This window comes from Anguilla rostrata, chromosome 1, assembly GCF_018555375.3.
Source record: "Anguilla rostrata isolate EN2019 chromosome 1, ASM1855537v3, whole genome shotgun sequence".
In the NCBI taxonomy this organism is placed as follows: Eukaryota; Metazoa; Chordata; class Actinopteri; order Anguilliformes; family Anguillidae; genus Anguilla; species Anguilla rostrata.
The window spans coordinates 14,138,080-14,158,702 of record NC_057933.1 but is presented as its reverse complement, the minus strand read 5'-3'; the positions used below and the strand labels follow the sequence as shown (position 1 = coordinate 14,158,702).

Here is a 20,623-nt window from a genome sequence, read left to right as displayed (position 1 = left end):
GATAAATTAGATCCCCACAGAAATGTGAAATGTAAAAGTGAACCATGTATTAATTTATTCTTCCTGTCTTTTATCCTCAGATTCGTAACCAGGTTCATTGACCTGGATGGGCTGACATGCATCCTGAACTTCCTGAAGAGCATGGACTACGAGACCACGGAGTCCCAGATCCACACCTCCCTGATCGGTTGCATCAAGGCACTGATGAACAACTCCCAGGGCCGCGCCCACGTTCTGTCCCACTCCGAGAGCATCAACATCATCGCCCAGAGCCTCAGCACGGAGAACATCAAGACCAAAGTGGCAGTGCTGGAGATCATGGGCGCCGTGTGCCTGGTGCCCGGCGGGCACCGGAAGATCCTGGAGGCCATGCTGCATTACCAGAAGTTCGCTTGCGAGAGAACACGCTTCCAGGTGCCAAACCCCACTCAGCCATCGCATAGAACATGGTTCTTATTTAGATTTATTCGCTTTGAATGCAATGATGTTTACCTTCCAGTAATATGTAACTTGGGTTTGATACTTTGGAATTCATTTTCAGACGTTGGATAAAGCTTTCTTGTTTCTTTCCTGAATCATCAATTGTTAAGCTGTTCAACGAAGAATAAAAGTATATTTTGTCAGTAGTTCTTTGATGAGGAAAAATAGATGGCATCTTTTTTCTCATTATTATTGGCTACATATACTTGTGGTAACTCTTACTGACTGAGTACAACAAGCCGTACTGTCCTCGTGAATTAGAGCCTCTCATTTGGATTCCCTGTCGCGATGCATGGTGTAATATGGAAGTTGAGTCAAACTGTGGGGTGTAGCCCAAGTGCCATCATTGACTGATGACTGACAGAGTCCTTGCTTGTGTTCTCTTCAGACCTTGCTGAATGATCTGGACAGGAGCACAGGGCGGTACAGGGACGAGGTGAACCTGAAAACGGCCATCATGTCCTTCATCAACGCCGTGCTCAGTCAAGGAGCCGGGGAGGTGAGTGGCCAAGCTCCTCGCTTCGTGTTCACACGTCCTGAAGCACACATTCTGTCCCTTTGAAGAACTCTAATATGTAATATGGTATTGCAGACGAGCCTGGAGTTTCGGATCCACCTGCGATACGAATTCCTGATGTTGGGAATCCAGCCGGTTATCGATAAACTGCGATCCCATGAGAACGCTACGTTAGACCGGTGAGTTAGGCCATTGTGTGCGTCACGAGAAGGAGCTTGATATTCCACCTCTCGTCCCTGACTGACCCCAGCACTCTGCTTTCTCAGGCATTTGGATTACTTTGAAATGCTGAGGAATGAAGACGAGCTGACCTTGTCAAAGCGGTTTGACTCTGTAAGTCCTCCTCCATTGATCTGTTTGCTGAGTTTTCAGAATTTCCCCTCCATGAAATCAATGTTCTGAGGTCTCTGTGGTTGTCTGTTTGATTTAGGTGCACATAGACACAAAAAGTGCCACCCAGATATTTGACCTCATCCGAAAGAAGATGAACCACACCGATGCATATCCGCACTTTATCTCCGTCTTACACCACTGTCTCCTCATGCCTTGTAAGTACCTGCAGTAGTGCTACTATCACCCAGTCTTTATTGGGCGGTAGTGTGGCGTAATGGTTTGGAAACTGAGCTTGTAACGCAAAGGTTGTGGGTTTGATTCTCGTGTGCGGTGCTGCCATTATCCTCTTGAGGAAGGTACTTAACCCGAGTTGCTTCTGTAAAAATATCCAGCTGTATAAATCCATTATATGAAAAATATAATCTGTGCAGGTCACTCTGGATAAGAGCTTCTGCTAAAATGCCGTAATGTATGTTGACACTGCCAGTTAAGATTTAGCAGCGTAATCCATATAGAAGCATATAGGATCGTGTGTCGGTCCCTCACCCTTTGATTTAGATGCTAATTCTCTCTGAAGGGGATGAGACTTGGGTAAATATGATCTCCTGGAGGTTTGTGAGGCCCGGCTCCAAAAAAACAGCTGTGAGACCTGCTCCAAGTCACGGACCAGGAGCTGACAGCTGTCTCCAGCCCTGCACTGCTCTTCTCTCCAGGGCCTCGGCCTCTGAATAACCAGCAGTGTAGCAACTCTTCTTCTCTTGACGTTTTTTCCTTTTCCGTGTTTTACCGAGCTTCTTGCACAATGGTCTTTGTTCTGCTCAGATAAGAGAAGCGGGAACACGGTTCAGTACTGGTTGCTCCTTGACCGCATCATGCAGCAGATGGTTCTTCAGAACGACAAGGGTCACGACCCGGATGTAACGCCACTGGAGAACTTCAATGTGAAGAATGTGGTCCGAATGTGAGTGCCTGTCTCATGAAAGCAGAAAGTGTGTTCAAGGGCAGGGTATTGACGAAACCCATAGCCCTTGATCTGACCAGTTCTCATGGTGTATGCAGTATGAGCCTTCAAACAAATTCATTTTTGAGAATGTGAATTTTTACCTGCCCTTATAGTTTCCATCTCTTTCCGAGTTTATAAAAATGTAGAGATAAAAACACTTTACTTGTATTTAAGATTAATTTCAATAATATTTTTTAAAATAGGCATAAAACATGCCTTGAAAATATCGATCTGACACACTACATTACAACCAATAACTTTTGGCTCACAGCTTTTATCTGTCCTCTCAGTTTTTGTAATCACCCACCACAGCTTGTGTTATGAGTTCTGTTTTGGGTTGTCCATGACATTTTTATTTCATACATCTCCTGTACTGTCTTTTAAATGGTAGAATATTAATGTTTCTTAAATCATCATCTGGAAATCCTAAGCCTTTAATATGCCCTACAAATCAGACCCATAATCTGCAGATTATTTAGGGATTTTAATAATGTGTATCAAAAGAATGTAATCCTAAATCTGGAATAAAGGTGGTTTAAATTGATTTGAGGTTATAAAGATTTAGTACATTATTTAATGTCACATTTTCATACACTAAAAATGTAAGATTTTGTATAACCCTTACTGCAGGACTACAGACATTTCCTGCTTTTAGGTATTCAAGTGTGTTATGACTCAAAGTTCTTCCAGCCAACCCATTAATAAATGAAGGGTGCTAATAAAACACTATTGGCATACTGACAGTCAGGAAGAAATCTGACCTTTGTGGAATTAATATTTGAAATGTTGACCCCCTCTTTTCTTTAAACCCACACAGGTTGGTCAATGAAAATGAAGTCAAGCAGTGGAAAGAGCAAGCAGAAAAAATGCGGAAAGGTTGGTTGATGAATTTCAGCTGTTCTGGTGTCCATTTTTGAAAGTTTTCTCCTTACTGTTGTTAGTGTGAGGGAGGGTCCTTGCTGCCGAATGGGAAGGTTTGAGGTCCCCTTTTTCTGTGGGACGCCTTGTGACCTCATCTGTTGGTCCCACAGAACACAATGAACTGCAGCAGAAGCTGGAGAAGAAGGAGCGCGAGTGTGACGCCAAGACGCAAGAGAAGGAGGACATGATGCAGACGCTCAACAAAATGAAAGAAAAGCTGGAGAAAGAAACCGGCGAGCACAAGCTTGTTAAGCAGCAAGTGGCTGACCTCTCCACCAGGCTGCATGACCTCAGCACCGTAGGTCACACTCCCACAATCCTTTCTTCCTGCAACAAAGAGCCAATGCCAATGACATTAGTGAGGGGATGTACATTGTCCCTTCTTTCAGTGCACTGAATTATAGGACTGATTAATACAATGACCTCCGTTTGGCTTAAGTCATTTACATGGCTGACATTTTGAATGACATTTTAAAAGGTGCCAGACATATATATATATATATATATATAATTTTACTGCGTGTCTGTACTGACATTGTGTTTTTAATATTTCCTAAATTATTTCTGAATGCTGTGCTAGTACAGCCCTTTACATGGAATGTATCTCCTGTCCCTGTCTCAGCTGAATGTATCTTTGGTCTTTTCAGAGGCCCAACGTTGGCATTCCTGGGGGTCCTCCCCTCATACCAGGACCCCCGGGTGCTCCCCTACCTCCTCCTGCTCTACCTGGTGGCTTTCCTCCTCCACCTCCACCGCCTCCTGGGGGAGGCCCTCCACCCCCACCACCTCCACCAGGAGGACCTCCACCTCCCCCAGGACTCCCTTTATTTGGTGGGCTACCTCCTCCTGGGGCACCTTTGGGACCAGGCCTCAAGAAGAAGAACATCCCCCAGCCATCCAACCCTCTCAAATCATTCAACTGGGCCAAGCTTGCAGAGGTGAGCACAGCAACACAGCCTGTCAACTAAACTCAATGGATAAGAAGCCAAAAGCGGGCTCTTAAAAGGTTTCAGCTGTGGTCTACTGCTCTGTAACTTTGATTGAGATTAGGTTGAAATAAAGACTACAGCTATACTCATCTACTTCGACTGTACTGTTTTTTTGATATTTCTGCACAGAATAAATTGGAGGGAACAGTGTGGACAGACGTGGATGATCTCAAAGTTTTCAAAATCCTGGACCTGGAGGATATTGAGAGAACCTTCTCGGCGTACCAGAGGCAGCAGGTAGAGTTCGGTGTGAGCGCAGCAGAGGGGTGACTAAGACGTTCAGGAAACATTCAGTTCAGCACGCTCCTCTGTTCTCTCTCCTATAGGACATGCAAACAATACTCACATGATTGTGCATGATATGCCATCCTGAGAATGTCGCAACTTTGCCTAGGCTGCTCCAGCTAGTGTCACAGCTGGTAAACACATGCATGTTTTTGGCTTTGCACTCATGAAACCACAAAAGAAGTGCACCGCCATTTTGTCTCCTTAGTTTGGCACAAGGGCTGTCTTTAAGAGTAATACATACAGATTTATAACTGCTGTACTGTTCCTCTGGCTCCCAGGGGAAACTAAGTAATGTAAATGCACAATTCTAAATGACACCAGACATTTGATATTAAAAATAATTTGGTACAGTTGGTTTTTCCAGTCAGCCAATAGCATTTCATTTAAACTGCCCAGGCCTTTTCCGTTGCTGCATGCAGAAGACAATCAGTAATAAGCTTATGAGCAAGATTGCTTTGTTTTATTTGTTTAAAAGCTTTCACCTTTCACCGTACTGCTATTGCTTAATGAATCTGTCCCAGATAAATATCCTTTAGTGATTTTCAGTTTATTATATATGTTATGCAGTTTGTACGATTGACAATATAATTGTTTCAAGTGCTTTCAATTATAATTGAGATTTAGTCATTCGATTGATGTTTACTACACATTTAAAAAATGTAAATTTTACTGGGACAGAATCTTTTTATTTGAGAACATTTAATCTCTTCAGCACCACATGACATATTGCAGTAAAACTGATGTGGTTACATTGATTTTTTAATTGCGGTTGTCCAAATGAGCCAGCCATCTTAAAATACTTCAATTGTGATCATTACAAAGGCATTGTGGTACTGGAAAGGTTCAAATGAATTGTCCTTGTTTTTCATGGCAAATGCACTGGAAATGTTAGCACGTACTGATTATCCTTTGACCAGCATTCACCCGTAGTTCACAACCAACCTCTCCTCCCATGAGCCTTTGCTTACCCACTGGGTTTGTCTCACATGCACCAGTGGACGATGATTTGCTGTGTTGGCTCTTATGGCTTTGTTGCACTGTGCTGCACTATCATTCTAATGAATGCTGCGTTTCCCCTGCTTCCTGCCTGCATTTTAGGACTTCTTAATGACCAATAACAGCAAGCAGGTGAGTGATTTCTCTGCTTTAGTCACAATGTTTTTAGTCACAAGTTGTCTTTGTCTGCGTCTTTATTTTTTGCTAGTCTTTGTCAGCATCTGTGTTACATGTTGAATGCCTATGATTTAATGTTTTTCTAATATTATCTTTGCGAGTCACTTGATCACTATATTTTTAAAATTTCCATGGCATTCCGCTCTAGCAAGCCGCAGCATTACAGCTGACCAAAAAATGTCCTTGATTCTTTAATTTTGAAAAACATCACATTGATGAGTGAACTGTTTCAGTTTATTAGTTACCATTTCAAGATGTTTCTGCGCGTAATTAGCCATACTGGCTTTGTGGCATGCGAACAGCTGGAGCCCTGAAACAATAAAAAGTGCCAGATTTCCGTTAGTTGAAAACAAGCTTTGTGTAGATCTAGTGCAGATCTGCTTCCCCATCCCGAAATGTACACATCATCGCCGGACATGGCACTCCTCACAGTGAGTTGTGTTTTATGTCCCAGTCAAACGGCACAGGCCCTTCTGTCCGTGCCTGTTTGATGTACGCTGCTCAGTTTTCAAGTCGTGTCTGTATCCGCCTGTGTCTGTCCACGTGTGCGTGTTTTATGGATGTGTTATTCTACTGTGTCTTGTCGGCTGGTTGCTACATGAAGATATTTGGTGTGGAGGCAATGCGAGGCAGCAGGTGGTGAGCCCACCACACTGGCCTGGGGAAAGTGTCTGATAATTAGGGCTGACCCACCTCCACCTGAGGCAGCCGTGGGGGTGGGCCAGGATCTTCCCTTTGTTACTATAGATTTTTGGGCATTTTATTAGCTGTAACAAAAATGGACCTTCCTGTTCTTGATTACTTTCCATTAAAAAATAGTTTTCAGAAATAAAAAAAATACACATTGGAAATACATCACCAGTGTTTGACGTCTCAGCATAGTTTTCAAAGGCTGTGCTGATGAACAACACAGATAATGTATGAGGTAGTTCGTTCGTTCAGTTCATTTTTTAAACAGATTATGAGCTCAGATAAAAATCTGCAGTTTGTTGTTGCCAGAGCATGTTTCATTTAATTAAATGCAGTGTTTGTCCTTTCCGGTTTTCTCCGTCCAGAAAGAGACAGAAGACGACTCTCTAAACATTAAAAAAGTCAAGGAGCTGTCCGTCATCGATGGCCGCAGAGCCCAAAACTGCAACATCCTTCTGTCTCGGTGAGTCTTTGACCCTGGCAATGGGGTGTTCAGTCCTTTTCTGTTCAGGATGAAGACACTTCTGTGTGATCAGATTATTCTGGTAGAGACTAAAATCAGCTTCATAGAATTATTTTCATTGAGTGCTTAACAGCCATGTACATTATGCTAGCCTTACCTCACTGTCAAAGAATTTTTTTATTGACTTACTGTTTTGCAAGTTTCTTCTGGGAAATCATTTTTCCCATCTGATAGAATGTTTTTTGACTTGGCCAAGAACTATATTTAACCTTTCAGTATGGAGAAGGTGTTGGCCTGGGTTCTTCTCCTTCATGCTCAGTCACCTCCTTTCTGGTTTCCATGGCAGCAAACACACACAAAGTCTATGTTCACATAACTTTTAGGCATTCTTATTTTACAGCCATGACTGAAACCTGGAATTGGCTATTTTAAAATTAAATAATTTTTTGAATTCTTAAGATGAAAATTTATGGCGGCTATGGTAAGTGGTCATCCCTGTATTAGAGTAGAACGGTTAATCATGTTTTGAAACATTAGGGAAATTAAATGTCTTGTGTATTTTGTCCAAAGACAGGAAAACATTCATCAGTAATTTTACTTAGGTTTAGTTAGGAATAAGCAAAGAGAGTTTTAAAGACATTGTGAAGGAATTACAGTTAATGCAATCAAAATGAAAAAAGGCTGTAAACTATACATTTGTACTCTTTCTTTAAACGGGATACTCTGGGACACATACTGATGAAATCTGCCCCTTTTCTGAAAATTTCATTCATATATTTTATTTCCTTGGTTATCATCATGTCATTGAGGACTAATAATCTGTTCAAAACTTTTGTGATGATTAACTTTCCTCAGGGCATTGGCATGTAACTGTATGACTTAAAATAAACCAAAGCAACCAGCCACTGTTGGCTAGCCTCTGTACACCAGATAGATTTGCTTCTCGTCCCTTATTCAGTCTGGTTTGGCATCACAGACAGGCAAGAAGCTTTCACATAGAGAGACTAATCCATTCAAGAGATGTCATATTCAAATGACATGCACTATTCCCATGATGTGTTCTTTTTAGCCAAACAGCAAATTTCATTAGCTGGGAATTGGATTCCCCCTCAGGACAGTCTGATGGGCAGTTTGGAAATGGGACAGCATTTGAAACACAGGACCTTCCCTAAATGCTTGTGCAGAATGGGTTGGCATGGGGGCTGGAGTGGAGACTTTTTTTTCTGGTTGTATATTTGTGTCCTTATATTTAGCAGTCTGTGACCACTTCTGACACTTCAGGGCTGAAAGATTACAGAGCCGATGGTGGGAGAGAGCTATGGTCTGGCTGGGTTGGGGTTCGTGGTTTCAGAGGGCAGGAGGGTGCGCTCTCAACGGGTAGGAATGAGTGGTTTTTAAGGGGTCTGAAAGTCTGCAAATGTGCCACTATGAAAAAAGGTGTGTTTTCAGTGTCCCTGAATATGGAGCCAAGGTAGTCCTGGGATAAGAAGCAGGTAGAATTCATTTGTCTTTCAGGATCAGAGTCAGTCATGAAGGTTTAAGATGGTGTTCTCTTGCACAGGTGGTCTGTATGAAAATAGGAGGGGAACTGATTTTCAGGGATGCTTTTAGTGCTGTGAGCATGTGGACCTTCCTGTTGGAGCATGTAACTCACAAAAAGTGGGCTTCGGCTGAGGGATTCCAGCGCTGCTGGCCCTTGCAGATGGTATGCGAGGTGTGGAATGTGTAATATGTGGACCAGATGTTCCAGTGAAGTCAGCACGGTCTCTGGTCTGGTCGCAGGCGGCCTGAGGGCACCAGCTTTTCTGTGGAGTGACACAACCCTGTATTCATCTGCCTTCTATTTTGCCAGGCAGATTAAAGAGGGGATGAAAGCGGGGTACTTCAGTTGTTCTGGGAATGTTCTGGAATATCTGGATCATTGCTTGATGTGGAGGAGCTGCATAACATAGGCCTGTTTAACCAGTAGTGGAGAAATGAATGTGTGCTGTGGTGGGAAAACTTTTTTTCATTCAGCCAAGTGTATTACATTTCCACGGTCTGAATGGTAGAAAATGTAATTATTGGGCTGGGAATGGTGTCAGCTGATTGGCTGATGCACAGATTCTCAGAACCAATGCCATGCATTGCTTGTATTACAATCCAGCCCATCCAGCACATATAGCCACTGTTGGATGAGAAAATTAGCCAGGCGGACTGAGTTCACTTTTTTAGCTGATGAGAATTATGGGCTTCAGATGCGTAACTACAGGGTGAGCAGAATCTTCAATGAAGACATTGATACTGAACACCCAGGCAGGCACACACCAAAGGCTTTTGATTGAAGGGCTCTCTAACTGCACAGCCCTCAAATGTAATTAGTGTAGGTCTCAGAGAGACTTGATCTTCTCGGTGAAACAGCTGTTGGGCTCGGGCTGTATTTGTCCGCAAGCTCTGGGTTCAACATGGTGAACCTGTTGGATGGAGACACCAGGACTCCAGGATTCCATGATGTGTAATGTGCCTTCCTTTATTGAGCTTCATAAAGTTATATCAGTGGCAACACACCTGTGTGTGTACACACATCTAACTCCAAACATGAAGCTGAAGAGTTATGTAGTCTGCTGCGCTGGCTCCACGTGTTTCACATCCTCTTGGCCCGGGCTTTCCCTCCTTTTCTGTTTATGTTTTTCTTCCTTCTTTCTGGCAGAGGACCTGTGAGTGCCCATGAGCCAGTAGAGATTTTCAGAGAACAGAACCGCTAGAGCTAAGGCTGTCAGACACCTGTTCTTTTTGGCCTGTTGGCGAGAGGCTGATCAACATCTCAGAATATTCTGTTTCCCTCAAAGGCAAAATGCCCTGGGCAGAATCTGTTTAGATCTGCGCTTCCCTTTTCCTGAAACCAGACGTAAACAAAAAACAGCGCCGTGGCTCTTTTATGACTTTCAAAATTAATTGCAAGGTATCACAGTGGTGACAGTGTTGAGTTACCTGTGACACTAGGGCATCACTGCATGCTTAAGTGCAAGTGGCAGACTGCTAGTCATAGATTTATAAAAATAAATAAAATTAAGGATTACTTTAGGAAGCTTAACCACTCCCGGCTACACTCATTGCAAAATTGGACTGCTCCCTCTTTGGCACAGAATGGAACATGTTCTTTTATTACCCAACACCGAGCCCTGCCGTCAGTTGATGACTGCCTGTCAAGGGAGCAGCCTCTAGAGTGATGTTCCTGTGCTTTTGTTCCAGGTTGAAGCTGGCCAATGATGAGATCAAGAGGGCCATCCTGACCATGGATGAGCAGGAGGACCTACCCAAAGACATGCTGGAACAGGTGGGTGCGGTGTGGAAGCGACAACACGAGGCCCAGGTGTGAGTGTGGATTTTCAGCACTTGCCCGGGGGAGAGATTTCAGCATTGCGGTGGAATCCTCAAGCCCTATCTTGTCCTCAGGAACAGGGAGCATGCTATGAAAGACTTAATTGGCAGCAAGGTTTAAGATGCATTTGGTGCTCAGGAGCATTGCAGAGAACTCTTGCATCATAATCCTTGCAGACAAATAAGCATACATTTTCCCATTCAAGGGAGTGGCACACTAACATTGTTGGATGGAGTTATAAAGTTGGCAGTGTAAAGGATTGGGGGAAATGAGGTCATCATGATAATGATAGGCCAAAAGGTTTCCCCACAGCAGACTACATCCTGGTAAACAGGTACGCAGACCTGATAAAACTGGTAGAAGTCTGAAGTTGGACAAGAAGATTATGGCCCTGAAGAAAGATCTGTCCTTTTTTTGTTTGCAGTTCAAACTTCCACTTCCATTCTTTTTGTGTTGATCAGTATTAATGGTAATATTGAAACTTGTGTTGATGGGTTATTTATTTCTGGGATTGTATTGCCCCTTTCCAGTCATTTTATAATATCTGCTAAGCAAAGACGTTTTTCAGTAGTATTCAAGGCTGTAGTTCAAGCTCTTAAGCAGATGCAATTACTGAAGTATGTTCAAATTTCACATGATATTTTACTGCTTCAATTTAGGTCACAGTTATATTATTAAATTAGTTATTTATGTGAAGCTGCATCAGGACTGTAGTTGCATGCGGGGTGGAAGAGTATTTGTTGTGGCAGTCCAAAATGCTTTTTAAAGGATTTTGCAGACAGTGAACATCTGAATGCTGTTAGGGGGTTGACCGGTAGCCCTGCAGGCTGAGCTCTAGAAGACATGGAGCTCAGCAGGTGACCTTTCAAGTCAGTCTCTGGGGAGGTTTAGCAAAACAGGAAAAACAGACAGTTTCCTCTGTGGATCTCTGACTTACCATTCTTCATTCTGGTCCGCTGATATCTCATCAATTACCCTGAAAGTAAAGGAGGCATTTTGTTGCATCGCGACAGAATCTATTTGCCTCCTACCTCATATAATTGAGTGGCATATGATTTGGCCCTGATGCAACGATGTAAAAAATGTGTTTTCAACATCTAGATTTGAGGACTCACCCTTGCCTTTAGCCTACACAAACTCATAATTTCCCCATTGCTGCACGTCTGCCTTGTGACGTGTGGTGCGTGTTTGGGTTTCGGTGTGGTTTTGGGTGTGCCAACAGCCTGCATACCTGACAAATGAAATCTTCTCTGTTTGTGTTCTTGGCCTCTGTTTCTTGTATCTAATTATCAAACTGTTAATCTTTTGTATTATATTTTAGTTTCAGTTTTACCAAGACATCTCATCTTATTGCTCTTATAGCGGTAGCACTAATAGGAGTAGTCATGCTACTGATCTGATTGAGATAATTTGTCCCTTTTAACCCTTGAAATGTTTTCTTGGCTCCCCAGCTGCTGAAGTTTGTCCCTGAAAAGAGTGACGTAGATCTCCTGGAGGAGCACAAGCAGGAACTGCATCGCATGGCAAAGCCTGATCGTTTCCTGTACGAGATGAGCAGGTATGGTCTACAGGAACTGGCAAACAGGAACATCATAATTTTTACTGAAACACCTGGATGGTATGCAGAATGTTCTGGTCTGATTCCCGGTATAGCAGGTATAGCAGTCCAAAAAAATTATTTCCCTTAATTTAAGCAATTATGAAAGCTTTCTCTGGCTTTGATGAGCATGTGTTGGACATGTGCACTGAAATTTAAAACAAGTAGGTAGCTATTTGTTCTGAAATGCAAAATCGACTCTATTCAGAGCTTTTCAAAAGAAAATTTGCCAGTGATGACCATAGAAGTCAGTAAGGACAGATTCTTTGCCATGAGTCATCGTCTTAGTGCTGTGCCACAGGGCTTTGGACTCTTAATGTTCTTCATTCATTTATTACTAATTAAGGGGGAATCCCATGTGAAAGGGTTGGTTGCCAGTGCAGGAATGATGAGGCGCTCCAGGCTCGCTGTAAAATAGCTCTCCAGCCCTCTCAAGTGTGGGAACATTATGCCATTTCCTGCTCTGCTTGAGGGTACAGTTTAACATTGTCACAAGCTGTCACTGGCCCAGGAACCCTTGCAGTTCAGGAGGCCAGACAGCTTCTACATCTTGTACATACTTGTACACCTCTCCACCATAAACCATTCTGGCTATGGATGAAAGTAATATTACCTCCTTGTTAATAAACAACTGCTTTGAATAGTTAAGAAATGGAGTGGAATATATATAGTGCACATTATTATTTGCTTCGGGAGTAAAGCCACTTTTTCATTATACTGTATGAAAGCCCTTTCTATTTTGGCTATGGGAAAAGGCACTTCCTTCCAGGAATTGGTGATGTTCTTAATCACATTCCCTGAAGTGTTCTTGGCTCCTGAAAACAAAAGTAGCCATGGCGACGGCCTCTGGAGCTGGTGTAGACAATGAGAGGGTTAAGTCTCCAGTGATAATCCCTACTGCAACGCTAGCCGTTTGTTTTCCCTTTCTTAATATTTTGTTTTGATTGTCATCTTGCATTAAGCTGTTAAATGCTGTACTAGCATGTACGTGCTGATGGGAACTTGCAGAGGGACTAAGGAGCAATTTGTGACTAATTGAGACCTTTTACAAGCTGGTTTCAGCTCCCTCTGGTGCAGGCTTGTTAGAGTTCTGTTTAAATTGACCAACATTAACTGCCTTTTTTTTTTTACATCTGTGTGATAGAATTAACCACTACCAGCAGAGGCTACAATCCCTGTACTTCAAAAAGAAGTTTGCGGAGAGAATCGCTGAAATAAAACCCAAAGTTGAAGGTATATACCATTCATGTAAAACTCTCAATTGATTTATTTGAAATGGTTATGAAGATGGAAGCTGGTAGATTGGTATGCAACTGAGAGTAATGCTTATGTTGCCTAGCTGCACTTGTGAGGTTCATAACATGAAAAATGGATTTGAGTCTACTTGTTACTTGACCTGAAGGAACCTCTTGTCGTCCTCTCAGCTCTGACCAAGGCCTCTAAGGAGGTTGTGCAAAGTCGCAACCTGAAGCAGCTGCTGGAGGTGGTGCTGGCTTTCGGGAACTACATGAACAAGGGGCAGAGAGGAAACGCCTATGGCTTCAAAGTTTCCTCCCTCAACAAAATTGCAGACACCAAGTCCAGCATTGATAAGTAAGATCAGTTAAGGTTGTCTAGTATGAACTTTCACCTTTCAGTTCAGCAAAGCAACAGGCCCAACATATTGTGAAGTTGGTTGGGAACTGTACAATTTTAAATGCCCATGTGATTGCAGGAACATCACTCTCTTGCACTACCTGATCACCATCTTGGAGAAGAAGTACCCCAAAGTCGTGCTTTTCCAAGAGGACCTGCAAAATGTGCCTGAGGCTGCAAAAGTCAAGTGAGTGCCCAGGCCGAGCTGGAAGTTCTCATGTGGCAGTTGGAAAGGTTCTGATTCAGAATCATGAATCAAGGCGATCCACCTGTTTTTCTGCACACAGGAAGAAGACTGAAATTATGCCAACTATGAATCTCTATTTTTGTGCAGCTCCGAAATAGTGGAATTGTTATCAGTATTGCCAAATTTTATGGGTGGAACAGTCACTCCTAAATCGTAAATACCTCTTGATAAAAGCAGCTACTAAATGAATGTTATGGAATGTATTGGGAAAAACTCCTGATGTGTACTAATACAGTATAATGGTGTCTGCATTTCCATCATGTTTAGAATCATAGTAAACAACCCCATGCCTCTCTGTACAGGATTTCAGATAGTCAATCTTTATCCTGTTTCAAGGCACAGAAACATGTCTTCTCTGTAAGACTTCTGTGCAGTAGAACAATCAAACAAAAGAAATGTTGGCCAGAACATGCTCTATGTTTCTCCCGGGGTTGATGGGTGAGGTGAGTGTGTTACATAAAAAGCCAGAGTCTGATTGGTGAACCTGCTTGACTTACAAGAAAGAAAAAAATCTTATTCAGATCTGACATGGTCATTGTTTCTTGCCGAGGAATGGCTGCACATTGGCTTTACACAATGTGTCTGTGTTTTCTCACAACTTATCTTGGGAGAATGGCTGCATTTCAATTTTGCCTAAGAATTCAAATTAAACTATATTGTTCATCATGTATCTTTTCTGTGCCTGGATTAAGTCATTTCCGTTGTGTTTACGGGGTCACCCCAGTGTCACCACTGTTTCTCCTCTATGGATCATGTGACACAGCGTGTATGCATGTTGAGGCCTTGAAACAAAGCCCTGGCTGTGGAGAGCAGAAATAAGGACTCCACTGATCGGGAGCAGCCATCGGCTTTTGCAGATTTCATTATGTCATTTCTTGTGTATGTTTATGAATAGTGAGATGCTGTCACTAATTTCTCTCACAGCACATTTTAGAGAGGCTTTTTTTTCAAACAAGATAAATTGTTGAACAGAAAGGGGAAGGGTGAAGATCTGTTTTTAGTGTGGGTCAAGAAACCTTAATGGTCAGAGTTCACCTTTTAAATGGCACAGAAATAGTAATGAAGCATGGAGTGTCAATTTAATTCAACCTCATTCAGGTTTATGATGATCTTTGGTCCGTACAACTGTAAAACATATTAAAGTGTACATTGAAGTTGGACACAGGCGGCCACGGCCTTTCCTGTTTGTGAATAACAATGATTTGCGGAACAATAGTGTGACCGCACCTAAATGTTCAGCGGGGAATCATTGTCCAAGACGCTGGGATCTCCTTTCTCACCGTATCCTCATGAAAACCTGTTTACCATGGCCTTTGAAGGACCGTAACAGTGAATGTCTTTCCCGCTGTAGCATGACGGAGTTGGAGAAAGACATGAATAATCTGCGCAGCGGGCTCAAGAACGTGGAGAGCGTGAGTGGATGAATTTTATCATTCTCCTACACGTGAAGTGTAGTCATGTGGGTGCGCTCAAGGTTGCCCCCAAAATAAAATGACTTATTTCCCACAGTCCATTTGCTGTTTTCTTGCCAGTGAACATGGAGTTAGATTGTGACTACCCATTCAAAGTGGGGAATCATCAACTCATATACAAACTGTGTTTAGATTATGCTAACAATTGTTTTGGGGTAACAAATGCGTGGCACTGATTGGTCAGCTAGACAGACAGAGATGTAGCCTGCCTAGTGCACCATGGTGTCTGAGAATGATTGGTAGTTATGCATTTGTAGCATTACTGTCAACTCTGGCATGACTGCTGACTCTTCACCCTCCTGCCTGTACCTCCTCAGGAGCTGGAATTCCAGAAGAGCCGTCCTACACAGTCAGGGGACAAGTTTGTGTCAGTGGTCAGCCAGTTCATCACAGTGGCCAGCTTCAGCTTCTCTGACGTGGAGGATTCTCTTCAGGAGGCCAAAGAACTGGTGAGCAAGGAGTCCTTTTTTTTGTGTCTCGGCACAACCTACTGCCCCACCATCTTCTCATTTGACCCACTTCTAGGTCTCTCTAAACATCCACAGGATGCTGACCGAGCCCCTGTGAGAAATGACTGGGTGGAAACGCATGTCTCAGAACCACTCGCTGTATCTCATTCCCCGTTTGAATCACTTCTCAGAGGCATTGTCCTTACTTCCCTAGCTGTGTGAGAAGACGGTAACGTCAGGACTGGTGTATGCTGGGAAATGAACACGTGTGCGAATGCGGCTCCTGCGCTGCGTTCGGCCACGTTTTATTGGTCCAGCGCGGACACGCTAAGCTGAGCGGAGCTAACAGAGGAAGCGACAGACGGGCACGTTGTCGGCGTGTTTATGGGAATGCGGCGTCCTGCCCGATAAACAAATGCCTTGTTTGCAGTCTGCCATGTGTGGGATATGTGATCCATATGTGAAGGCTGGAGAATATCTGCCCACCAAAGCTTGTTAGGGAGAGTACCCAATAAAACTGTGTCCAGTGAAAATCTACTGACGTCTCCTGTGTTGCCTCTTGAGACAAATCTGGCCTCCTTACTTACAGAGAAAATGGATGTTGAAAACATAATGAATGGCTCATTTTTAATTTGGCTTGGTTCATTTTTTTTTCCTCATTCCTTTTTGGACACTTGTGTTTTAGGTTAGAGGAGCCATGTCAGTTTTGCCACTTGTGCCCAACTCTGTGGCTCTGAGCCACGTCCATGAAGGGCAGCCACAGGGCACAGCTAATCGTGCCATTTAGTCCCTTGAGCTGGGCCACGTTCCGTGGGCCCCTGAGCTGTAAGAGCCACCCTGCCTCCAGCACATTTGGTTCTGATATGCACCCCCATATGGCACTTATAAACACACATCAAAGGCATGCTGGGAGCACCGGCCCCTGGACTCCTGCAGGGAACGCCAGGGGCTAGACGTGTCACCAGTGCCCTCGAGCCACAAGAACCTTCCCATATATTTTCTGGCTTTGAGTGTTTTTCTTTTTGCCTTGGCTAATGACGTCCAGTTTAATTAGGGAGCTTAAAGCAGAACCAGAGATGCTGGGCGGTGTCAGGCTCCTCCCGGTTTTGGCCACGGAGCTATCCAATCAGCTGGTCCGGAGAGGAAAACCGACCCTGCTGTGCCCAGTGTGTGCGTATGTCCCGCTGCTTCGGATCAGAGAGCTCTGATGTTCCCATAAAGCTAATGGATGGCGGTAGTGAAGGCTCGATAGGGGTCTCGCTGTCGCTAATCCTGTAACTTCATCCCCGGCTGCGTGCCGCCAGGGAAAGGCCACAATTTGAGCGTGGCTCGTCCGCGCGCGACCGGAAAAAGAGCACCTATCTCGGCTTTGAACTGCTGCTTTAAAGTCAGTAATTACCGGCGGACTTGAAAGCCTTGCTCCGGGTCCCCGGTTTGTGTTAAAGTGGAGGAGTTTAACTCGCCGCTTGCTCTTGACTTAATGGGTCCATCTGCCGGCGTGGACGTTGGAACTATTGAAAACACACGGTCAATGTTTAACCGAGTTGGGGCGAGGATATCACTTTCAAACGGAGGCTTTCTGGCCTGCTGCTGTGTTCTTAAAGTGGCATGTGGAATGCATTTGATGCTACTGCGTTGGCGGAAGGATATTTATGTGTACGGTTACACCGTGTAATGGTGGGAAAAGGGAAGTAGCCACTGTTTGACAGGAGGAGGGGGAGACATACATCACTGCCTAAATGTAAATAAATGAAATGGGCAGTTTGGTTTTATTTTACCTTTGCCAGGGCTATTTTCCCATCATTTTACTGAAAGTACCTTCCACTTGGAGATAAGGTTGGGTACTGAAACATGGTACCACTATGTTACGGGTTCCCATATGTTCGGTACCTGCTGGACTGAATCGCAATGCTGGTTTCAGTGCCTCAGTTTGGTGCCACATTCAGTAGCTAACATTACAGTAGCTCTGTTGACTCAATCAGGGATAGCTGGTACTGTTAGTAAGCTAGCTCATGTGAAACTAGCTCAAAATGCCAAACGTGAAACAGTATAAATTTGAAGAAAAAGTAGAATTTAAACAAATAAATTAATTTGTTGAGCTTTTTTGGTCTTTATTTTAAAGAAGGTATCTGTTCAGGCACCATTTAGGCACTGGTGCCATTTAGCACCGATATTGGCAAAATCTATATGTACTTTACCCATGGCTAAGTCTTTGCCATTGTCTCAGCAAATCTTAAGACCAGTCTGGCCTCTGGGATCACAAGACCTATCCACTGTAGTGCCCACCACAGGCACCAGTGATCTCACAAACCAGGATCTGTCCCCATCCTGCCCTGATAAAACTGTGGCCAAATGTCATTCCCGACCTCTCCCTCAGTTCGAAAAGGCGGTGAAGCACTTCGGAGAGGATGTGACCCGGATGCAGCCGGACGAATTCTTTGGCATCTTCGACCAGTTCCTGCAGTCCTTCACCGAGGCCAAGCAGGAAAACGAGAACATTCGGAAGCGCAAGGAGGAGGAGGAGAGGCGGGCTCGCATGGAGGCTCAGGTGAGATGTCACCCTCGCGCCTTTTTTCCATCTTTGTCGCTCACGTGAGAGGGAAACTCCCGTACATGCTGTTTACTGTACATGTTGTGTCTGGCGAGTTTGGCCCGTAGCTGCACATTAGTTTGGTAGTTTGCGCTGGAGTTACTGAGCATGCTCTCAGATAGTGATGCAGTCATCTCAAGCCCACTGCCATTAAAATAGCCGCTGATAAAAACAAGGTGTCTATTTTTATCAGGTCCCTGTGTTGTTAACACTTACAGAACCAAACATGTGTTACAGAGGGAGAGAATGTATCAATCATAACACTCTCCACTCCACAGCCATAACACACTCCACATGCTGGCATAATGCACCATGCATGGAACACGCAGACTGAACCCCCCTCCTTCTAGATGTGACGCCTGCATTATATTAGCCCTGGTGTGGCCAGAACATGCCACGCTTCACCCTGTAGAGGCGGTGTTTTTGGGCAGGTACTGTACGTGCGGGCTGTGAGTGACTCGCTGTGCGTTTCGCTTCCCTCAGCTGAAGGAGCAGCGGGATAGAGAGCGCAAGGCGAAGAAGGCCGAGGAGGAGGACGGCGAGTTCGACGACCTGGTCTCGGCCCTGCGCTCCGGGGAGGTGTTCGACAAGGACCTGTCCAAGATGAAGCGCAACCGGAAGCGCGTTAACACCGCTACGACGGACAGCAGCAGGGAGCGGCCTGTCACCAAGCTCAACTTCTGAGGTGGGAGGAGCTACAGCGCCTTAGCTCCTCCCTCCCTCCCTCCCCCTCCACTGCCAGAGGCTCCTCCTCTTATCCTGCGTCTGCTGAGAAGCGCTCTTTTCCTCTGGTCACACCGCCCCCTAGTGGCAGGACCCAGCAGGTGCTTCCTACCGTGAAGCTGATTTACCCCTCATCCCCCCCTCCCCCTCCTGCAAAAAAAGAACGGTAAAGATAGCAGAAGCACAAATACTAAGAGGTTTTGTCTGTCTGGAAACAGATGACCAAAACAAAGGACATTCACTTGGATGAAGGCGAGAGTGGAAAAAACAGAAGTTCGGAAGGGCTTACTAGTTCCAACTGCCAAAATTTATATATATATTTTTAATCTTATTTTATTTGATATGACTGTGTTCAGTCAGTGTATGTGACCATGAATACTATGGTGCTGGTGCACTGTAGCTGGTAGCTTTCAGAATGAGAGCTGACTGCAGAGCTCAGGGTGCTGAACCTGGCCCCAGCTGGAGGTGGGAATGGGACAAACCACCGGGTATGTATGTGTGGGGGGGGGAAACCTCTGCTCAGCTGATCTTTACAATGGGGAATGGAGCGGACATGTCCTCCGTACTCCCCTATTTAACCTAGTTACCCTCCTCTTTAATGGAGAAGGGAAAGGTAATGTAAATGGGTTTTCCTTTTTTTAAATGTATGCAGTGTTAGCGCTGAGGGAGAGGATAAGAGAGCATGATTATTTCAGCCAAGAAGCCCAGAATTGCTACATGCTCACAGAGAACATTCTGCACCATCTTGAATGGCCGGTTTGTTTTTTGCTCCACAGACAGAACACAAAAGGAGATTCTCCTGCTCTGCGTTGAAGATGATTTTTTTTTCTAAAAATTTGGATTTTTTAAGGACTTAAGAGACATAAGTACTTAAACTTAAAATAGGACCACACATGCAATAAGGTTGAAACACTATGGGTATTATTATTTTGATCTGAAATGTACTTCTTAATTTGAAAGTAGACGTGGGGCAAATGCAACATTTATGCAGAATATAATATGATTAACGAGCTACACTTTCTGAGATCTGCCCATATGAATAGGCTTTGAACAATTCTGGTATGTTTTCCAGGAATGGTTAAAAGCCACATCAATCACATCGAGACACTGTGGATATCAGTTTTAAGACTTCTATGCATCATAAAAGGTTCTTTTATCCTCGGCATGTGTGTGTACATACTCACAAATATGTACACATGAATACTCATATATTTACACATGCAACACCCCTTCCATAAACATGTCCTGTTGGTCATTCTTCCCCTTGAATAAAGATTTTTTTGAATAGCCTCCTTTTACTGTGTGATAAAGTTTCCTTTGTATGTGGGTTCCTTCTGTATGACTTTTTTTATTTAAACTGCTTTTTAATGTTATGTAGATCTTAAGTAAATAAAAAATACTGGAGATGTAATATTTTCTTGATTCTTCTATTATTTAAAGACACCTTGATCAGAGATTACATCAAAGATTTCATATTTGCAGTGTAGTAATTCAATCATTTGTTTTATATATTCTGCTGACATGCACTACAGGCCTTTGTTAGTTTCAGTTTTCAGAAATTGTAGGTGAGGAGTGCCCTCTTGTGGCCAGTGAATATTCAAAATCTTTACTGTTTGTTGCTTTTCTGAGCATATACAATGACCTTTCCCATTAAAAATCATTGTAACAGTCTCTTAAGTAAGGTAGTGTAGA

General features: G+C 43.8%; 1 protein-coding gene across 3 annotated transcripts in view; it reads left to right on the top strand.

The window, feature by feature from the left end:
* Window positions 1-20,342, top strand: part of daam1a (dishevelled associated activator of morphogenesis 1a) — a 73,182-nt gene extending 52,840 nt beyond the window's left edge. For 2 of the 3 annotated variants that reach the window (XM_064323557.1, XM_064323550.1), the window contains exons 6-26: window positions 81-414; window positions 869-979; window positions 1,073-1,176; window positions 1,264-1,330; window positions 1,428-1,545; window positions 2,153-2,291; window positions 3,151-3,209; window positions 3,365-3,552; window positions 3,902-4,192; window positions 4,373-4,480; window positions 5,630-5,659; window positions 6,760-6,857; window positions 10,089-10,173; window positions 11,670-11,776; window positions 12,960-13,048; window positions 13,240-13,408; window positions 13,530-13,637; window positions 15,049-15,109; window positions 15,487-15,618; window positions 17,996-18,166; window positions 18,692-20,342. In XM_064323557.1, the coding sequence (XP_064179627.1) occupies window positions 81-414; window positions 869-979; window positions 1,073-1,176; window positions 1,264-1,330; window positions 1,428-1,545; window positions 2,153-2,291; window positions 3,151-3,209; window positions 3,365-3,552; window positions 3,902-4,192; window positions 4,373-4,480; window positions 5,630-5,659; window positions 6,760-6,857; window positions 10,089-10,173; window positions 11,670-11,776; window positions 12,960-13,048; window positions 13,240-13,408; window positions 13,530-13,637; window positions 15,049-15,109; window positions 15,487-15,618; window positions 17,996-18,166; window positions 18,692-18,892 (2,770 nt within the window). In that variant the 3' untranslated portion in view covers window positions 18,893-20,342. The remainder of the gene's footprint in view (window positions 1-80; window positions 415-868; window positions 980-1,072; window positions 1,177-1,263; window positions 1,331-1,427; window positions 1,546-2,152; window positions 2,292-3,150; window positions 3,210-3,364; window positions 3,553-3,901; window positions 4,193-4,372; window positions 4,481-5,629; window positions 5,660-6,759; window positions 6,858-10,088; window positions 10,174-11,669; window positions 11,777-12,959; window positions 13,049-13,239; window positions 13,409-13,529; window positions 13,638-15,048; window positions 15,110-15,486; window positions 15,619-17,995; window positions 18,167-18,691) is intronic. The other variant, XM_064323565.1, reaches the window with a different exon arrangement.
* Window positions 20,343-20,623: the final 281 nt, after the last annotated feature.